At 40.9% G+C, this 18,228-nt stretch overlaps 1 protein-coding gene across 6 annotated transcripts in view; it reads right to left on the bottom strand.

Annotated features, from left to right (window-relative positions):
- Positions 1-546: 546 nt before the first annotated feature.
- nek11 (NIMA-related kinase 11) overlaps positions 547-18,228 on the bottom strand; it is a 296,435-nt gene continuing 278,753 nt past the window's right edge. For all 6 annotated transcript variants that reach the window (XM_073024305.1, XM_073024303.1, XM_073024304.1 and 3 more), the window contains one exon: positions 547-1,351. In XM_073024305.1, coding sequence (XP_072880406.1) covers positions 1,123-1,351 — 229 coding nt within the window. In that variant the 3' untranslated portion in view covers positions 547-1,122. The remainder of the gene's footprint in view (positions 1,352-18,228) is intronic.

Genomic DNA, 18,228 nt, shown 5'->3' with positions numbered 1-18,228 from the left:
AATCTAAAACACAAATATTGTATGATAAGTTGGATGCCTGATACATATCCTTGTAATGATCATTCGCTTTATCGTTTACGTCCACTGTACTTTTTAGTAGCTTTTACACTTACTCTGCATTGTTACTGTTTTATCTTTTTTGACCTCAAAGCACTGTGTAATGATTCGAACAGCGTTCAAGGCAATCTTTTCACTGTATCTTGGTACATGTGACAATAATATACCAACACCAATATGTGTCCACACTGGGGATAGTCAGTGGCTTTTAGGAGAAACTGAAGATGTTGGTGTTCCACGTGCCTATTGTCATTGCCACACAGTGAATGGACGGGGCTGAGGCAATGTTTTAGTTGCTGTTGTGCATTGTGAACATTACCCTGTATGATAGCCGGGTAGGGACCAGATATTTAAGGTAACAGTGTCAGACCCAATGATGGGAAACATTCTGGCAGGAATTTGTTTTTAACATCTTCATTGTTGGATACACAATTATCTTCACTTAAAATTATACAGAGCTCCAAAACATAATTAAGGAGTAATAAATTGAAGTTTCTGTTTTATTTATCCAAAATAACACTAATTGCACAGGCACTGAAAAATTACTGAACGTTACATTCTACAGATTCTGGAGAAATTACCCTCATTTGTCTGCTGATGAACAGCAGCATTTGTTTTTGTTCACTTCTGAATCATAGCAAAGCAATCCTTGAACTAGCTGCTTTTTGCGATTTCCTTCTTTAAACATGCCTAAGTTTCAAAAAAGTTTAGCCAGAGATTTTCTCCGTGAAATTACCTATTAGAAACAACCTGGTCTATTGAATTTAAGACCCAATTGCATATTGTCTGCTTCTGTTACTGTGATACCAGGGTATTAGGTAAATTAATTATGGCAAATGCTGAAAATCCAATGCAGAACATGCTATGAAAACTCTGCAGACCAGGCAACCTCTATGGAGAGTTAATGTTTCACATCTACTAAACACTTACAACAGTGCTGAAATCTAAATTCCTCCTTTCTTTCTCAGATGCTGTCTAACCTGTGATCATTCAGTGTTGCTATTACAGCCTAAACTGCGGTTGACTATTAGCTGGTGCAGAGGAGAAGATCCTTGACTGCATTACTCATTGGCCAGAATCATCAATATTTAACAGCTGAGCTGCTGCTGAAGATGACTGTAGCTGTTCCTCAAAATACAGAAGTTGATCAACTTCAAAGCAGTCGCTTGGTTTGGCTCCCAACCTCTCCAGGTTCTCCATGACTTCCGCCTCCTTGGTGTTCTCTCTCCGTGCCTTCTTCAAATAGTCATAAATTCTCTGGAACAGATCTGCTTCCAGTTTTTGAATGGCTGCTCTAAGATGTAAATACATAAAAAACAAACATATCAATGCATTTTGGAGGGATAAGCATTTGTAGCATTAATAGTACATTGACAACTGTAAATCTCTAGGAGAAAAGAACTTTCTTTATAAATGTAAAGACATCATAGATTCAAACAGCATACAATCTTCAGCCAACCATGTCCATGTCTATTTGTTTTGCTCATCAACATTATTCCCATTTACCCATATAAGGTCTACATCTTTGTAAATCTTGCTGTTTCAGATGCCTGTCTAATTGCCTCTTAAACATCGATTCCATCTTAACACATAGGAGTAGAATTAGGCCATCAAGCCCATTGAATCTGCTCTGTAATTTGATCATGGCTGACATATCTTTCCCTGTCAACCCATTTCTCTTGCCTTCTCCCATCACCTTTAATATCCTCACTAATCAAAGACCTATCAACCTCCACTTTAAATATACCCAATGACTTAACCTCCACAGCTACCCCAATGAATTCCACTCTCTGACTAAAGAAATTTCTCAACTCTGTTCCAAAGGGGCACCCTTTTATTCTGAGTCTCTGCCCTCAAGTCCTAGATTTTCTCAATACTAGAAGCATCCTCTCCATGTCCACCCTTTCCAGACCTTTCAATATTCCCCTCATCCTTCTAAACTCCAGCAAGTACAGGCCCAGAGCTGTCAAATGCTCTTCATATGTTAACTATTTCATCCCTCGAATCAATTTTGTAAACCTTCTGTGGACATTTTCCAAATCCGCTCTGTCCTTCCTTGGATATGGGGCTCAAAACTGCTCACAATACATCAAATATGATCTGAGCAACACCTTATAAAGCTCCTGAATTGTGTTCTTGCTGTTATATTCTAGTTCTCTTGAAATGAATGGTAACATTCATTTGCTTTCTTTTGGCTACCTCCTCTGATATCAGCCACAGTGTGTGCACGTGGTGGGGGAAAGACTTCACCCTCAGAAAATCTCTGAAATTCCTGCCGTTCACCTGAAACCCATTCCCTTTTGTTTTTGGCATAACTAACACAGTAAAAAGATTCTGACTATCCACCCTGTCCGTGTCTCTTCAACCCAGGCAATGTTCCGGTGAAGCAAATCATAAACACGAGAAATTCTGCAGATGCTGGAAATCCAAAGCCACACACGTAAAATGTTGGAGTAAATCAGCAGGTCAGGCAGCATCTATTGAAATAAATAAAGGATTGATGTTTCAGGCCGCGACCCTTCCTCAGGATTAGAAAGGAAGGGGGAAGACAACAAAATCAAAAGCTGGGGGGAGGGGAAAGAGGATAAATTAGAAAGTGATGGGTGAAGCTAAGTTGGTAGGAAAGATAAAGGTCTGGAGAGGAAGGTAGGAGAGGAGAGTGGATCATAGGAGAAAGGGACCCAGGGGAAGGTGAAAGGGAGCTGAGAAGAAGTAAGGGGCCAGAGTGGGGAATAGAAGAAGAGGGGAGGAGGAGGGATTTTTTTTTACCAGAAGGAGGAATCAATATTCATTCCATCAGGTTAAAGTCTCCCCCAGACAGATTATAAGGTGTTGCTCCTCGACCATGAGGGCAGCCTCGTTTGTGGCACAAGAGGAGGCCACAGACTGATGTATTGGAATGGGAATGGGGATCGGAAATAAAATGTTTAGCCACTGGGAAGTTATGCTTTTGGTAGATGGAGCAGAGGTGCTCAACGAAGTGGACCCCCAAATTACAATGTAGAGGAGGTTGCATCAGAGCACCGGACACAATCGAGGACCCCGGCAGGTTCAAAGGTGGATCTCCTCAGCACGATGACACTCTTTCCATAGTGGGTTGACCAGAACTGCACAGGACTCCAAATGTGACTTAAGCAGTGTTGACTTACAATTTAACATTCTGAATTTGATATATTATGCTACCATCTATGAAAGCAACTATGCAACTTTCATACCTGTATAACTATTTTCAGGGACGAAGACTTGTATCCCAGGGTCTCTCAGATCATCAACACTCTCCAGCACTTTTATCATTCACTGTTTATGTGCTACCCCTTACTTAGCTTCCCAAAATGCAACAACTCGTACTTGTAGGCATTATTCCACTTACCAATTTTCCACCTGATCTACGCCCTGGAGTAACCTCAGGCAACCTTCCTCACGCGAGCGACAAATCCACCAATTCCTGTGTCATCTGAGAACTTACTATTCATACCTCCCACATTCCCAAGCCGTTAATATACATTACAAACAACAAAGGTACCAGCACTGATTGTTGGTTGGATGCTTCATGCCTGAATCTATTTTGGAATTTAATTTGGATCAATTAGGAGTATTTTAACAGATGGGAGTTAGAAAATGTAGAACAAATTTCAATCATCCAGATGGTGATGCGCTGACTTCAAACAAGCTCCAATGTGAACTTCATAAAATGTACTATATGCTTGATCCAAATTGGCATTTCAATATGCTGCAACATCAATACACCCAGACTTTTTTTCTACTTGGTTAACTATTTGATTTATTCATCTAATGACCACTGTTGTTACAGACCTAAATACAAGATATCAATGCAGTCCAAAATAAGGAGCTCATTTAATACATTGTGAGACAATTTCAATAAGATTCAGGAGCAGAATTAGGCCATTTTGCCCAATTTGCTCCGCCATTCCATCATGGCTGATTTATTATACTTCTCAACTCCACTCTTCTGCCTTCTCCCTGTAACCTTTGACGCCCTGATTAATCAAGAACCTATTGTTACAAATGTGCCACAACTCTGAGGGGCCGAAGGGTACAAAGTAGCCCCCTCCTTTTCGAGAATCGCAAGATCGCTATTAATTCGGGTCTGGGACCCAGGAAATGAGAGAGAGACGTCCAGAATACACAGGCTTGGAATGTGTCCTGGCCTCAGCAAGGCGGCACCACTGATAACGGCTATTGTCTCTTGGAGACGGAATTGTGTATTGAGTACTGTACTATTCATTGAAGCCCTCAGGGAATGACCAGAGTGGGCTGGTTGAGGGATTGCATCATCCCAACCTGATTGACATCTGAGACCCCGTGAGTAAGGATAAAAGAGGGTCTGGGGAACAACCCCTTCAGATGCACCAGGAGAAACGCTAGAAATCCCGTGACAGCGTTTAATAGAGACAGCTGGTGGGGGGCTCGCGTGCGTACTTTCCCTTTTCCTGAGATTGGGGCCTTACCACGGAAGAACGGCTTTAGCTAAAGGACCGGCTATACCAACGGAACTCTCGAAGGATCGAAATCATAAAAAGGAAAAGCTGGCAAGTTTCTAAAAATCTCTCTTGACTCCAACCAAAGGCTGCAGCCTGAATGAACTGAGTGACTTTTATATTTCCATCGGACAATACATTATCCCCTAGACAACGACAGAGCTTATTTCTTATTGATTATTATTATACCCGCATTGTTAGATTTAGTATTGACGACGTATATTATCCGTATGTTTGCATTGATATTATTTTTGTGTAATTTTATCAATAAATACTGTTAAAAATAGTACCATCAGACTTCAACGGACCTCTCGATCTTTGCTGGTAAGTGACCCAGTTACGGGGTTCGTAACACTATCAACTTCTGCCTTAGATATAGCCAATGACTTGGCCTTTGCACAATCATCTGTGGCAATGAATTTTACAGATTGACCATCCTCTGGTGAAAGAAGTTCCTCCTCATCTCTGTTCTAAATGGATGTCCCTCAGTTCTGAGGCTGTGCCTTCGGGTCATTGACTCCTCCACTATAGGAAACATCCTCTCTGCATCCACTCTATCTTTTTACATTCCATAGATTTCAATGAGATCCCCCCACCCCCATTCTTCTAAATTCCAGCAACAATATGCCCAGAGCCATCAAGCTCACCTCATATATTAACCCTTTCATTCCTGGCATCATTCTCATGAACCCCTCTCTAGACCCAACAGCAGACCCTTTCTTAGATAAGGGTCCTAAAATTACTTACGAAACTCTTAAGTGCAGTCTGACCAAGGTCTTATAAAGCCTTATAACCGTCTCAAAATGAATGCTAAAATTGCATTTACTTTCCTCACCACCAATTCAACCTGCAAATTAACCTTTAGTGAATCCTGCACGAGGCTCCCAAGTCCCTGTGCATCTCTGAGTTTTGAATTTTCTCCTCATTTAGAAAATAGTCTATACCTTTATTCCTTCTGTCAAAGTGGATGACCATACACCTCCCTACACTATATTCCATCTACCATTTCTTTGCCTATTCCCCCAATCTGTCTAAGTCCTTCAGCAGTCATCCTGCTTCCTTAACACTACCCATCCCTCCACCTATCTTTGTATCAACCTCAAAGTTGGACAGAAAGCCATCAATTCCTTCATCCAAATCATTGACATATGACTGCTGAAGGACTTAGACATGGTTTCCTTTAGGTCAAATCTTGCCTGAAAAATCTTTTAGAATAAACCATGCTGACTTCGCCTATTTTACCATGTGCCTTCAAGTATCCTGAAACCTCATCTTTAATAATAAACCCGAACATCTTTTCAACCACTGAGGTCAGGCCAACTGGTCTATAATTTCCTTCCTTCTACCTCCCTCCCTTCTTAAGGAGTAGAGCGACATTTGCAATTTTCCAATCCTCAGGAACCATTCCAGAATTCACTGTTCCTTGTAAGATCATTACCAATGCCTGCACAATCCCTTCAGCTACTCCTTTCAGAACCCTGGGGTGCCTTCCATCTGGTCGAGATGACTTATCTCCCTCCAGACTTTTCAGCTTCCCGAGCACCTTCTCCTTAGTAATAACAGTGACACTCACTTCTGCCTTTTGACACACCCTTATTTCTGGCTTTCTACTAGTGTTTTCCACAATGAAGACTGACACAAAGTACTTACTAATTTTGTCCACTATTTTTTTGTTCTCTATTGTTCTCCAGCTTCATGTTCCAGTGGTCCAATGACTACTCCCGTCTTACTTTTACTCTTGATATATCTGAAAAATTGTTTTGTATCCTCCTCTGTATTATTGGATAGCTAACCTTCATATTTCATCTTTTCTATCTTTATGGCTCTTTTAGTTGCCCTTTGTTGGTTTTTAAAAGCTTCCCAATCTTCTACCTTCCCACTAATTTTTGCTATATTATATGCCCTTACTTTTGCATTTTATGCTGGTTGCCTCATCTTCACTTTTGAATATTTCTTCATCTTTGAGCTATAACTTACCTGCGCCTTTCAAACTTCCTCCGGAAATACCAACCATTGCTGTTCTGCCATCATGCCTGTTGGTGTCCCATTCCAGTCAACTTTGGCCAGTTACTCTCTCATGCCCTTATAATTACCTTTACTCCAATTGTAATACTGATGATCCAATTTTAGCTTCTCCTTCTCAAACAGCAGCCCAATGTATTGGTATTTATGTTATATGAACCTTCCCTCCATCATTTCCCACTTAACTATAATTTGTATATCCTTTGCCCATGTCTCCCATGTGCTTATCCAGTTACCCCTACCCCCACAGTTAAATACCAAGGAGGAGGAACAGGAATAGGCCATTCAGGTCCCCAAGGCTGTTCTGCTACCTAGTAGGATTGTGGCTAATCTGAAATACCTCACGTTCACTTTCCTCTACGGTTCCCAAAGGCCTCTGATTCCCCCTCTTGATTAAAATCTTTCTACCTCAGCTTTAAATGTACCGAAGGTGTTTGTCCTCACTACTGCTTTTAGAAAGAAGTTCCGATGAGAAGCAATTCATCTCAAGTTGCTGCAATTTATTGGGAGACCAGATCCTCAGGTTCTGGGCTGGATTGTGAGTGGAAATACCTTTGCAGCTTTTAGCTGATCTATCACCCAAAGAATGTTGTATGTTTCAATAAGATTCTAACATCCAATAAGCAGTCTCAGCCTGTTAAATTACCCTTCTGGGAACAATCTTCCATACTGTGGTCAAGTAAACCTTTCCCTCCATAACTTTCCTTTGGGGGACCAAAAATTGTTCAGTTTATTCTCAATGTGATCTTATTTGTGTCCTGTGCAGTTGCAATAAGATTGCCATATTTTTGTGTGGCATCCATTAGTCTCACGAGACCATGGATATGTGCCCCCTCTCTGGGGCGCAGGCCTGGGCAAGGTTATATGGAAGACTGGCAGTTGCCCATGCAGTAAGTCTCCCCTCTCCATGCCACCAATGTTGTCCAGGGAAGGGCAAGGGCTGATACAGCTTGGCACCAGTGTCGTTGTAGGAGTTGCCAGAACGAGGTTGAAGGCAACGTCGGACTGCCTTAGGGACTCCAGCTCCGGATTTGTCCTCAGGGTTTACTCCCGAAGACTTTCCCATGAGTGGGTATGGCCGCAAGACAGCGGAGGTTTGAAATCAGAGTTTTCCCTCTCTTAGATGGACTGCCTTCCCAGGCTGATGAGCTCCATCTACCTGAATCCATATTTTTATACAATGAAATAATGGTTGATAACACATTAGCTTTGGACCTATGTGCTAGCATTGTCTGTTTCATTATACTCCCTCCGCCACCACCAATCCTCGTGTGCCACTGAATTTTGCAGTTTTCTACAGCATTTGCTGTATTCTGTAGCACTTTCCAGTCTCACTCTATTTAAATAATACTTTTCTTTCTTCCTTCCAAGCTGAACAGCTTCACATTTTCCCATACTATACTCCATTTGCCAATATTCTGTCCACTTACCGAAGCTAACAATATTCCTAGAATCTCCTTGCCTTCTCCTCACAACAAGATTTCCCATCCAGTTTTGTATTATCTAGAGTTCTGGCAACCACGCTCTGGCTTCCTTCCTCAAAGCCATTAACATGTGGTGTAAACAGCTGCAGTCCAAGCACTGATCTCTGTGGTACCCTTCGGCTCACAGACTGCCAAGTTCAAAAATGACCCCCTCATTTCCTAGGTACTGCTTCCTGCCAGTGCCAGGGGCTATTATTTTGTACAGTTGCAGTAAGGCATGTATTTTTTATATTATGATCCCTTGAAATGCTGGGCAATGTTCCACTATCTTTTGCTGTTACCATTACACTCCAAGTTACCTTTTCTGAGGCACTTAGTTGAACATTTTCTGGTAGTCCAAATATAATAATCTCTTATTTCTTCTCTATGATCCTGATGGAAATTTGAGACCATAAGGCCATAAGACATAGTAGCAGAATTAGTCCCTTTGGCCCATCAGTTTTGCTCCACCATTCTATCATGGCTGATTTATTATCCCTCTTAACCCCATTCCCCTGCTTTCTCCCTGTAACCTTTATAAGACCAAGACTTGCTCAAAAGAACTGTTAAAGAAAAATCAGACACGATTTCCTCTTCCTGGGGCCATGCTGACTCTCTCTGATTATTTTTTTCCAAATATGCTCCAAACAATTCCTTTGTAGTTCCATCAAGTTTGTCTCCTTTTTTGAATAGAGTAATCACATTGGCAGATTTCTATTTTCTGCCATTTCTTTAGAATCTAAGGATTTCTTGACAACCATTTCTTTCAGAACCAAGCTAGGGAGCTAATTTTCAGTTTTACTGGTTTTCCTAACATTCATTCTCTAGTGATAATGTTTAATTCCTCACCATCATCATTCAGTGTTAATGGCTGCTCAAATTACTCATTCATTCATTATGTGCAGTGCCATGACATGGGTAATCATGGTCTTCTACATAAGTGGTTTGCCATTGCCTTCTTCTGGGCAGTGACTTTACAAGATGGGTGGCCTCAGCCATCATCAATACTCTTCAGAGATTGTCTGCCTGGTGTCAGTGGTCGCATAACCAGGACTTGTGACATGCACTAACAGCTCATATGATCATCCACCACCTGGGCTTCTACGCAAATTAGCCTCTACCCTAATAACTGCAAAATATCTATTCCAATTCCTCAGGCATTTCCTTTAACTACATAACTACTATTCTAGTCTCTCTCCAGGGGAGAGGGTGATGTGGTTTCACTGGACTTTCTCTTCCTTTTTGTACACATAAAGGAACCCTCACTCAACACTCAATACTTCCGGACTCTATTCACAGTCTATTACCTTGAGCAGTTGCAATAAGAATTCCATATTTCATACTATAACTTCTTGAAATAATATTCAATATCCTATTATCCCTATTACCTTTACACGTGTAGGTTATCTTTTCTGAGGCAGCTAGTTTGCCTTCATAATATTTTCGCTATCATTTTTTAATCTTTGGATCTTGAGTTTATCCCAGAGCACTGGTAACTTTCACACCATTATATGTTTCCTCTTTCTCCTTAATGACCTTCTGAAATTCCTTGGTTATCCATGACTTAGAATCTTTCCTCTTTTTTTGCTGTGTATCATGAATTAGTTCCTTAAATGCCTGCTACTGTTTGCCTACTATCTTTCCAGCTAAGCCATTATCACCACTCTATTTTCATTCCATGCAGTTCTTTATTTAAGTTAATCACAATAGTTTCCGACCAATGCTGATTGATACAAAACGTTATCATTACGATTGCAGCATCATTTATATAACCGGTCATATTATCTATCAGCAGATCTCAAGGCATTTTTCCTGGCTGTCTCCATGTGTTACTGTCACAAACTATCCAAATGAACTCTGTGTATTTATGTCCATAACTGCCCCTTTGACATTATTGCACTTCTCTTTTTACATACAGGTACCTCCAAATCCCTTCTTCCAGCATCTCTCTATGCAACTGGGGAGATAGGGTCATAAAGAAAGCTTTTGGCACATTGACCTTTATTAATCAAAGGACTGAGTATAGGTAATGGGATGTTATGTTGAAGTTACATAAGACACGGGTGAGGCATAATTTGGAGTATTGTGAGCAGTTTTGGAGTTTTGCTTACTTACCTACAGGAACGATGTAAATAAGGTTGAAAGAGTACAGAGAAAACTTACAAAGATGTTACCAAGGCTGGAGGACCTGAAAGATTGAACAGGTTAGGACTTTATTCCTTGAAATATAGAAGGAGATTTGATAGAGGAATCCAAAATTATGAGGGGTAAATGCAAGTACCGGTAGTCTTTTTCCATTGAAGTTGAATGAGACTATAACTAGAGGTTGTGGGTTAAAGGTGAAAGGTGAAAAGTTTAAAGGGAACATGAGTGGAAACATCTTCGCACAGAGGGTCATGCGAGTGCGGAATGAGCTGTTCCAAGATTCCACGATCTGTATGCTCCATGACCGCTGGACTAAGTGTGTAAATGTAGGAGGGAACTATGTTGAAAAATAAATGTGCTAGGTTTTCTAAAATTGACTCCTTCTACCTTAGGCCACAAACTTACCAATCACCCCTCGTATCTCAGCTACAGTGTTAAAGTACTTTCCCCCTCAAGCCAATGCTCTCTCCAGCAACACATAGAAAATGTTGGAGGAACTCAGCATAGGTGATGTAGCAGCTAGGGAGGGGAATAAACAGTCAACGTTTTGGACCGAGACCCTTCGTCAGCACCAGAAAAAAAGGGGGCAGAAGCCAGATAAAGAGGGTGGGGAAGAAAGACCTTTATCGGTTCTCCACATATACAAAGAGAGGTGCAAGTAGTTTATAGGTTTGCTAAAAAGAAACTTTGATTTATTAACACCTAAATCACAAAGTAAGTTATAAAGATTTTAAAATACAATCCTGTATCTGGGGAGTATAGATGCCAAGAATAAAATATGAATTGACAATTATATGCACACACTTCCTGCAATCAGGCAAATTAAGATCATAAATCATCATTCTCACCAAGCAGTAACCTTCTCTGCAGAGTATCTTTGCAGAAAGTGATGCTGTGTTATTCCCCCAGAACACAGATGAGTAATAGGGACTAAAGGATGATATTTTCGCACAGGATTTGGTAAGGCAAGTGCTGAGTGAGAATCACACGGAGCCAGAACATTCATAATTGGGGATGGGAGAGCACTCAGCAGGTCCAAACCCACCAGCCGTGAGAGAAACTGATGGAACACTCAGGGTCACGGAGCTTCCATCAGGAACGGAAAAGGTAAGCCAACAAACATGTTCGGAGGTACAGAGAAGGAAGAGCATGATGAGAACAGAGGGGATATTTGTGCTGGTGTGCAGACCAATCGTTTAATAAAAGAGCAGTTGGAGATGGAAAAGTTAAAGAAGAGAAAATGAAACAGAAAAATGCAGCCACATCTGTGGAGAGAGGCAAAAAAATGTTTGATCTGTATCCCATCAGAGACATTCCCACTGTTCCACCAAACCCTTTCCCTCTTGGCAAGTGAACACAATTATTTTCTAATTTTTCTCCAATTCTGATGAGAAGATCTTCACCTAAAGCATTGGCAGTTTCTCTCCTACTGACACTGCCCAAGCTGCCAAGCACTTCCAACTTTTCCAGCTTTTATGTCAAAATAATAATGTTTGGAACCTGCATTTCTCACAACTGTAACTTCTGCTTAGATTCAGGGAGCTTTATTGTGATTGGAAACTTTCATCCCATCCTAAAATCAGAACTAAAATTTAGCTCAGAATGAGACACGGTAATTTGATTACCCCATGAGAGAACAAGAGGCTCCTTGGGTGGGTTCAAGCCAAATATAAACTAATCTATAATGTAACTTTACACACTATTAAATAAACTTGATTTAGATGATCAAATGAATACTCAATAATAGTCACTAAAGTATATGCACACACTTCCTGCAAACTATATCACTTACCACCTAAGCTTGAAGAAGTTTGGGGATTCATATATTTATCCCGAAATATACATAACACCGTTAACTCTTGATTTACCTGGTTTAAGTTACCAATAAAACAGTGTTTTGTTAACAGCAAAACCAGACTCCAGGTGTGTCCTATTGTTGCTGATACTTTTACAGGGTTGTGTGTACGTAACACTCAGTCTTAAAAATTAGCTAGGCCTATTGTGAAGCGAAATTCGGGCAATCTCCATGCAGAGAAAATGGCAAATTTGGAACTTATTTTTGTATCAGCAACTGATGCTCCATCAGTTGCAAATTTGAAATCTTACTTTAATAAACTTGATAACCAAAGTATTAAGGGATTTGGAGCAAAGAGGGTTATATGGAATTAAATCAGAGATCAGCCTTTACCTTATTGTTTATGTCTGCTTAGGATACCCCATCCCTCATTGCTTCAACACCAACAACAATCACAGAGGGCTCTCATATCACGTCTACCCGAAGAATAGGTCGGATCATTCAGGATACTTAGGATGATGAAGACAAAATATGGTGCAAAAAAGGAAGTAGTAAGATACTTCTGGGTGAAATGAAATAGTTGTAGCACAACAAAAATATCCAAAGAGAATTTCTCAAGAATGTTGTGAAGTAAAAACTGCTGTCAAGTTAGAATGTCCTGGATCAAGCCCACTGCCTAGATCCATGATGTCACTGAAACACACTTGCATTTTCTGGTTGCAAAGGGCCACCTGAACTGACCATCTGACCCAATAAGTCTACAGCAGGTAGGCCATGAACAGTATAACACTGAGGCACCACTTGGGGATAGAGGTAGGATTCTAAAGAGGCAAGAAAGGCAAGTTTCCTGCTGTCAGACTTCTTATCTGAAACTCCATCTGTGTAGGATACAATTTCCTCCAGCTAAGGATGTCTTTCCTTAGCTTAGCCACTATCCTAGTACTTCTTGCCTTGAACTCCTTGCAATCATTCTTAAGGTACACCTCTAATGTTATCTTCAAGTTCAAATTTATTATCAGCCCACCATACACAAACACAGCCAAATGAAACGGCATTCCTCTGGGGCCAAGGTGTAAAATGCGGAACCAATAGCACACAGCACATAACACATACAGTTATGACAGTAGGAAAACATACAGTGACAACAAAATAATATAGCCCAAGTTCCAAGGGCCTGTAGGATGTTGTCCTGGTCCAGCTTGTCTTCCACTGAGCAAACACTAGAGGGCAGCACCAATGGGACGGTACAGCCTCCAACCAAATGGGGATTCAAGTGCATCCACAGAGGCCTCTGCACTCTGCCACACCGCCTCCAGTGTCTCCTCTCCTGGGCAGATGCTACGGGCGACACCGCAGCACAAGGGCCTGGCCCGCACAACAACCAAGGCAACGTAGCTCCCCCACCATCGGTCTTTCCAATGAATCAGTGAACGGAACTTGCAGTATTCTGCATTATCAATGGTCCGATAGGATCTTGCGATCACAATAAAAATATCCAGGACAATCAGTTGCACCATTTGTTGGATTGCGCACAGTCTCCGCAGAACAATGGTATGCAACAAGTCCAGGTAGTACGCAGCTCTGTCACAGTCAAGTGAATCACTGATGGGGTAGACCTGCAGTAGTTGATGTTCTTAATATCTAGCAGTGCCTTGCGATCGTAAAAGAGATGTAAAAGACAAACAATTGCACCTTTGGTTGGACCTGGAGAGGCTCAGAGTTCTTTGTATCAGCGATCTTTGATTGATTACAAAATGGGAGACGGTTTAGACATCACTAACAATTTGTGTAGTCAGCAATCTTGATAATTTGATGGATGAATCATCCTTCTATAAAGAATATAGAGAAAAATCTGGGACAATTGATGACTGGAGTCCCTGTCGAGAAATGCAATGGTCTCTTCAATAAAGATCAACTTTAAGTATTTTAAATTATGGCACTTTGACCATTTGAGTATGTTGCTTGTTACATAATTAATTTTAATAGAAGGTTGTTAGAGCCTGATTTATATTCTGTAATTATTCAAGACCCATCTCATTTGAAATGTGTTAATTTAAGAGATGTCATGAAAAAAAGTTATTGCCTCGTGACTGCAATAGATACTTGCCTTGTAAGTCACCTCTCTAAATAGAGTGTAAAAACTTGCCATATTAAAACATTCACACACCAATTGAAATATCCTTCCAGTGACCATTGAGTTACCAAATTATTAAAAATTATCAGAATCCTGACTGCGGCTCTAGAGCATAGAAGCATTGTTGACTGATAGTCCTTTCTTACTCTGTCAGAAGGTTATGGTTTCAAACTCTGCTCCCAAGAGTTGTGTATATTTAAAACAGAGACTCTAGTCTAGGACTCCCTTGCAATACAGAGTAACGAGCATTGTTGGAGGTACAGTCAGCCCTCCTTATCCGTGGGGGAGTGGTTCCAGGACCCCCAACAGATACCAGAATTTGCAGATGCTCAAGTCCCCTATGTAACATGTATCAGTGCGGTGGTCTTTAGGACCCAGCAGAACCCCGGACTTTATTTAACATGTCTCCGTGTGGTGGACATTAGGACCTGGCGGCGCAGCTCTGAATCCACAGTGTTTCTGTTCACAAAAATAATCACGATCGTGATTGCAAAAATAAGGTTGAAGTAATAAAGTGATCGGAAAGAGGTGAAACGCCGTCGGTCATTGGAAAAGCGTTAGGCTACAGTCGGTCGACGATCGGCACAATTTTAATGCAGAATGTGAAAGGCCCTGCCCCGATGAAAGCTACAATTATTACTAAGCAACGCAGTGGTTTAATTATTGAAATACGTATGTTTCTTAAGTGTTTTATATGCATAAAAAGGTAAAATATGTACTATATACTAAGAAAAACGTTTGACTAACTGACGCTAAATAATACCGAATGTACCTTTTCCGACTTCAAATCCGACTTAAAGACGGACTCAGGAATGGAATTTATTCATAACCCGGGGACTGCCTGTACTTTTCAGTCGTTTCTAGATTACTTCTAATACCTAATACAATGTAAATGCTATGTAAATAGTTGATATACTGTATTGTTTAGGGAATAATGACAAGAAAAAATAGTCTGTACATGCTCAAACGAGTGCTGGAGAGAGAACTTCTGGGTTTTCCCAATCCGCAGTTGGTTGAATCCGAGCATACGGAATCCGTGGATAAGGAGGACGGACTGTATTGTCATTTGGAGGGGTATAAAACCAAGGCCTGTCTATTCTTCCAGACAGGTGTAAAAGTTCTCTTTTAGGAGATTATCTCCCAATGTCCCAATTAGCATGCACCCTTTCTTTGATGACACAAAAATAAATGGTTATTTTAATACTTGTGCAGTGAGCCGGGAATGGTTGCTGTATTTTATACAAATGCAGCCCTGTTTCCACAAAGTACTCCATTGGCTGTGAGTTATCTTAAAAGGGACATAAAAGATGTTATATAAATGCTGTTCTGTTCTTGATGTGGAGCTCTCAGTCACGTGTGGTTGGCACTCAAAGGGAAATCTGATGTGCACATAAGAGGAAAAACAATAATGCGATTCGAGGCCAAAAATTTATGTGGCAGGGAGTGGGGAAAGCATTTCCAGAGAATGAATATGGTCACAAAGTCTGTAGATACAATGTAATTCCAAACAATCCCACTGCAATTTCTGGAATCTTCCTTGTGCTACCTTTGCCATTTTGCTGAAAGGGCTAAATTGGTGGTCCAGCCAAATGGTGTAAGTACAATTTTACTAGTTCTCAATCAGGCATGGGAATTAATTGGAGACCAAGTTCAATTAATTTCTCGTTAATCAGGGTTAAATCTAATTTATATATCTTCTAATATAGTTTGGAGCGTCTCTGGCCACAAATAACAACAACATCAAAATGCTGGAGGAACTCAGCAGACCAGGCAGCATTTATGGAAAAAAGTACAGTCGACGTTTCAGGCCGAGACCTTTTGGCAGGACTGTCACCTGCTCATCACTTACTTAAGCATTATTCTACACAATCATTCCACATCAATATCACAGCAAAATCACAAAACTTCGTTTTCTTGTAGCCCGATCTCCTGTAAAAACTTAGATATTTGACTACATTATATCTTTTGCATCCTTTCAGGATCCTTCAAAGCATATTACAGCTGATGAAGGATTTTTTTCTTTGTAAAGGGAGTGGTCACTATTATGATGTAGCAATCATATTGCCTCCCGGACGTACAATAATGTGCAGAAGTCTGAGGCACACTGGATTTTTTATATGGTTTCAGATGGTATGATCTCAACATCATTGAGGCTGTTTGGGATTTCCTGGAGAGACAGAAACAAGTGAGGCAACAGAGCCTGCAGAAGAACTGTGGCAAGTTCTCCAAGATACTTGGATACCCACCAGCCGATTTTCTTACAAAACTGCACGACAGTGTGTCTAAGAGAACTGATGCAGTTTTAAAGGCAAAGGGTGGTCACCCCAAATATTGATTTGATTTATTTTACTGTTTACTGCTCTTTATAGTAATTTTTTGATATCTAGTAACTTTTCATTTCATTATTTTTGTAAGCATCTTCACTTTACAGATATTTTTTACGTGTGCCTAAGACTTTTTGCACAGTAGCTGTACATGCCTGCATGTGCGGGCCAGACAAACTGATCCACTGCATCTTACAGGTGTCCTGTGAGACAGAGGGACCCCAACTAGAGAGCATTCCCTGGGCAGTCATCAACGTGGTGAACTCTTAAAGGACTTTAATTGTTTTTGATCGGCTGGGTAACAAGATTAAATCCTATGGCGTTACTGGAAAGATACTGGCATGGATAGAGGAATGGCTGACAGGCAGAAGGCAGCGAGTGGGAATAAAGCTGATAAAGGGGGCCTTTTCTGGTTGGCTGCCAGTGACTAGCTGTGTTCCTCAGGAGTCAGTATTGGGACCGCTGCTTTTCACATTGTTTGTCAGTGGTTTGGATAGTGGAATTGACGGCTTTGTGGCAAAGTTTGCCAATGATATGAAGATAGATGGAGGAGTAGGTGTTGCTGAGGAAAAAATGACAATTGTCAACAGTTGGAGTATTGTCAACAGTTTTGGGCCCCGTATCTCAGAATGGATGTTTTGTCATTGGAGATTCCAGAAGAAGTTCACAAGGATGATTCCTGGAATGAATGGGGTTAACATATGAAGAACATCTGGCAGCACTGGCTCTGTACCCATTGGAATTTAGAAGAATGCGGTGGGGATCTGATTCAAACCTACCGAATATTGAAAGTTCTAGATAGGCTGGATGTGGAGAGGATGTTTCCTCTGGTGGGGTTATCCAGAATCAGAGGGCACAGTCTCAAAATTGAGGGGCGACCATATAGAACACGGCTAAGGAGGAATATTTTTAGCCAGAGAGTAGTGAATCTGTGGAATGCTCTGCCACAGACTACAGTGGAGGCCAGGCGCATAGGTATATTTAAGGCAGAAGTTGATAGTTTCCTGATCAGTCAGGGCATCAAAGGATATGGCGAGAAGGTAGGTGTATGGGGTTGAATGGGATCCGTGATCAGCCATGATGGAACAGTGGAGCAGACTTGATGGGCTGAATGGCCTAATTTTGCTCCTATCCCTTATGGTCTTATGATAATTGAGTACATTAAAAAAACTAATTGCTTTAAACAATCAAAAATAAGGACATTAAAAATATTAAGAGATTAATAAATAATTACAAACAGTAAATGTGATTTTCTGTATCTTGCAGCTCCAGCACTGTTTATATTCTCATTCCTGTTTACATTGCCTCCGGACAAATTGGCTGCAGTTAATAAGATTTTGCAACCTGTCGGACACTGCCACCAACTTGTGTATCTTTCGTCTCTCCTGCTCCCCACCCTCTTACAAATACTCCCTTTATTTTCCTCCCAATAGTCTTTTTAACTGTTTCTACTTGAGTAATATTTTCTTTCTTCCATGCATTCAAGTCTAGGTTAGTTATAACAATTGAAATGTCCCCTCTGTTCTAAACTGCTGCCCGGTGTGAGAGATATTCATTTATCCACCATCAATTCCTGCTTCCAGCCTCTGAGAAAATCCTAAATTGATGCTGCTCATCTCCCCACTGAACATTTGGGCTTCCATTTGAGGCTGAAAGCAAACTGCTGGAGGTTCTCAGCTGGTTGAGCAGCGTCTGTGGTGAGGTGAGAAATCGTCAATGTTTGGGATTGAGACCCTGCATTATGACTGCGAGGGAAGATAGCTTGTATAAAGAGGCGCTGCTTCTTTCT

This window comes from Hemitrygon akajei, chromosome 20 (genome assembly GCF_048418815.1).
Source record: "Hemitrygon akajei chromosome 20, sHemAka1.3, whole genome shotgun sequence".
In the NCBI taxonomy this organism is placed as follows: domain Eukaryota; kingdom Metazoa; phylum Chordata; class Chondrichthyes; order Myliobatiformes; family Dasyatidae; genus Hemitrygon; species Hemitrygon akajei.
This window is presented reverse-complemented; position numbering and strand designations above follow the sequence as displayed.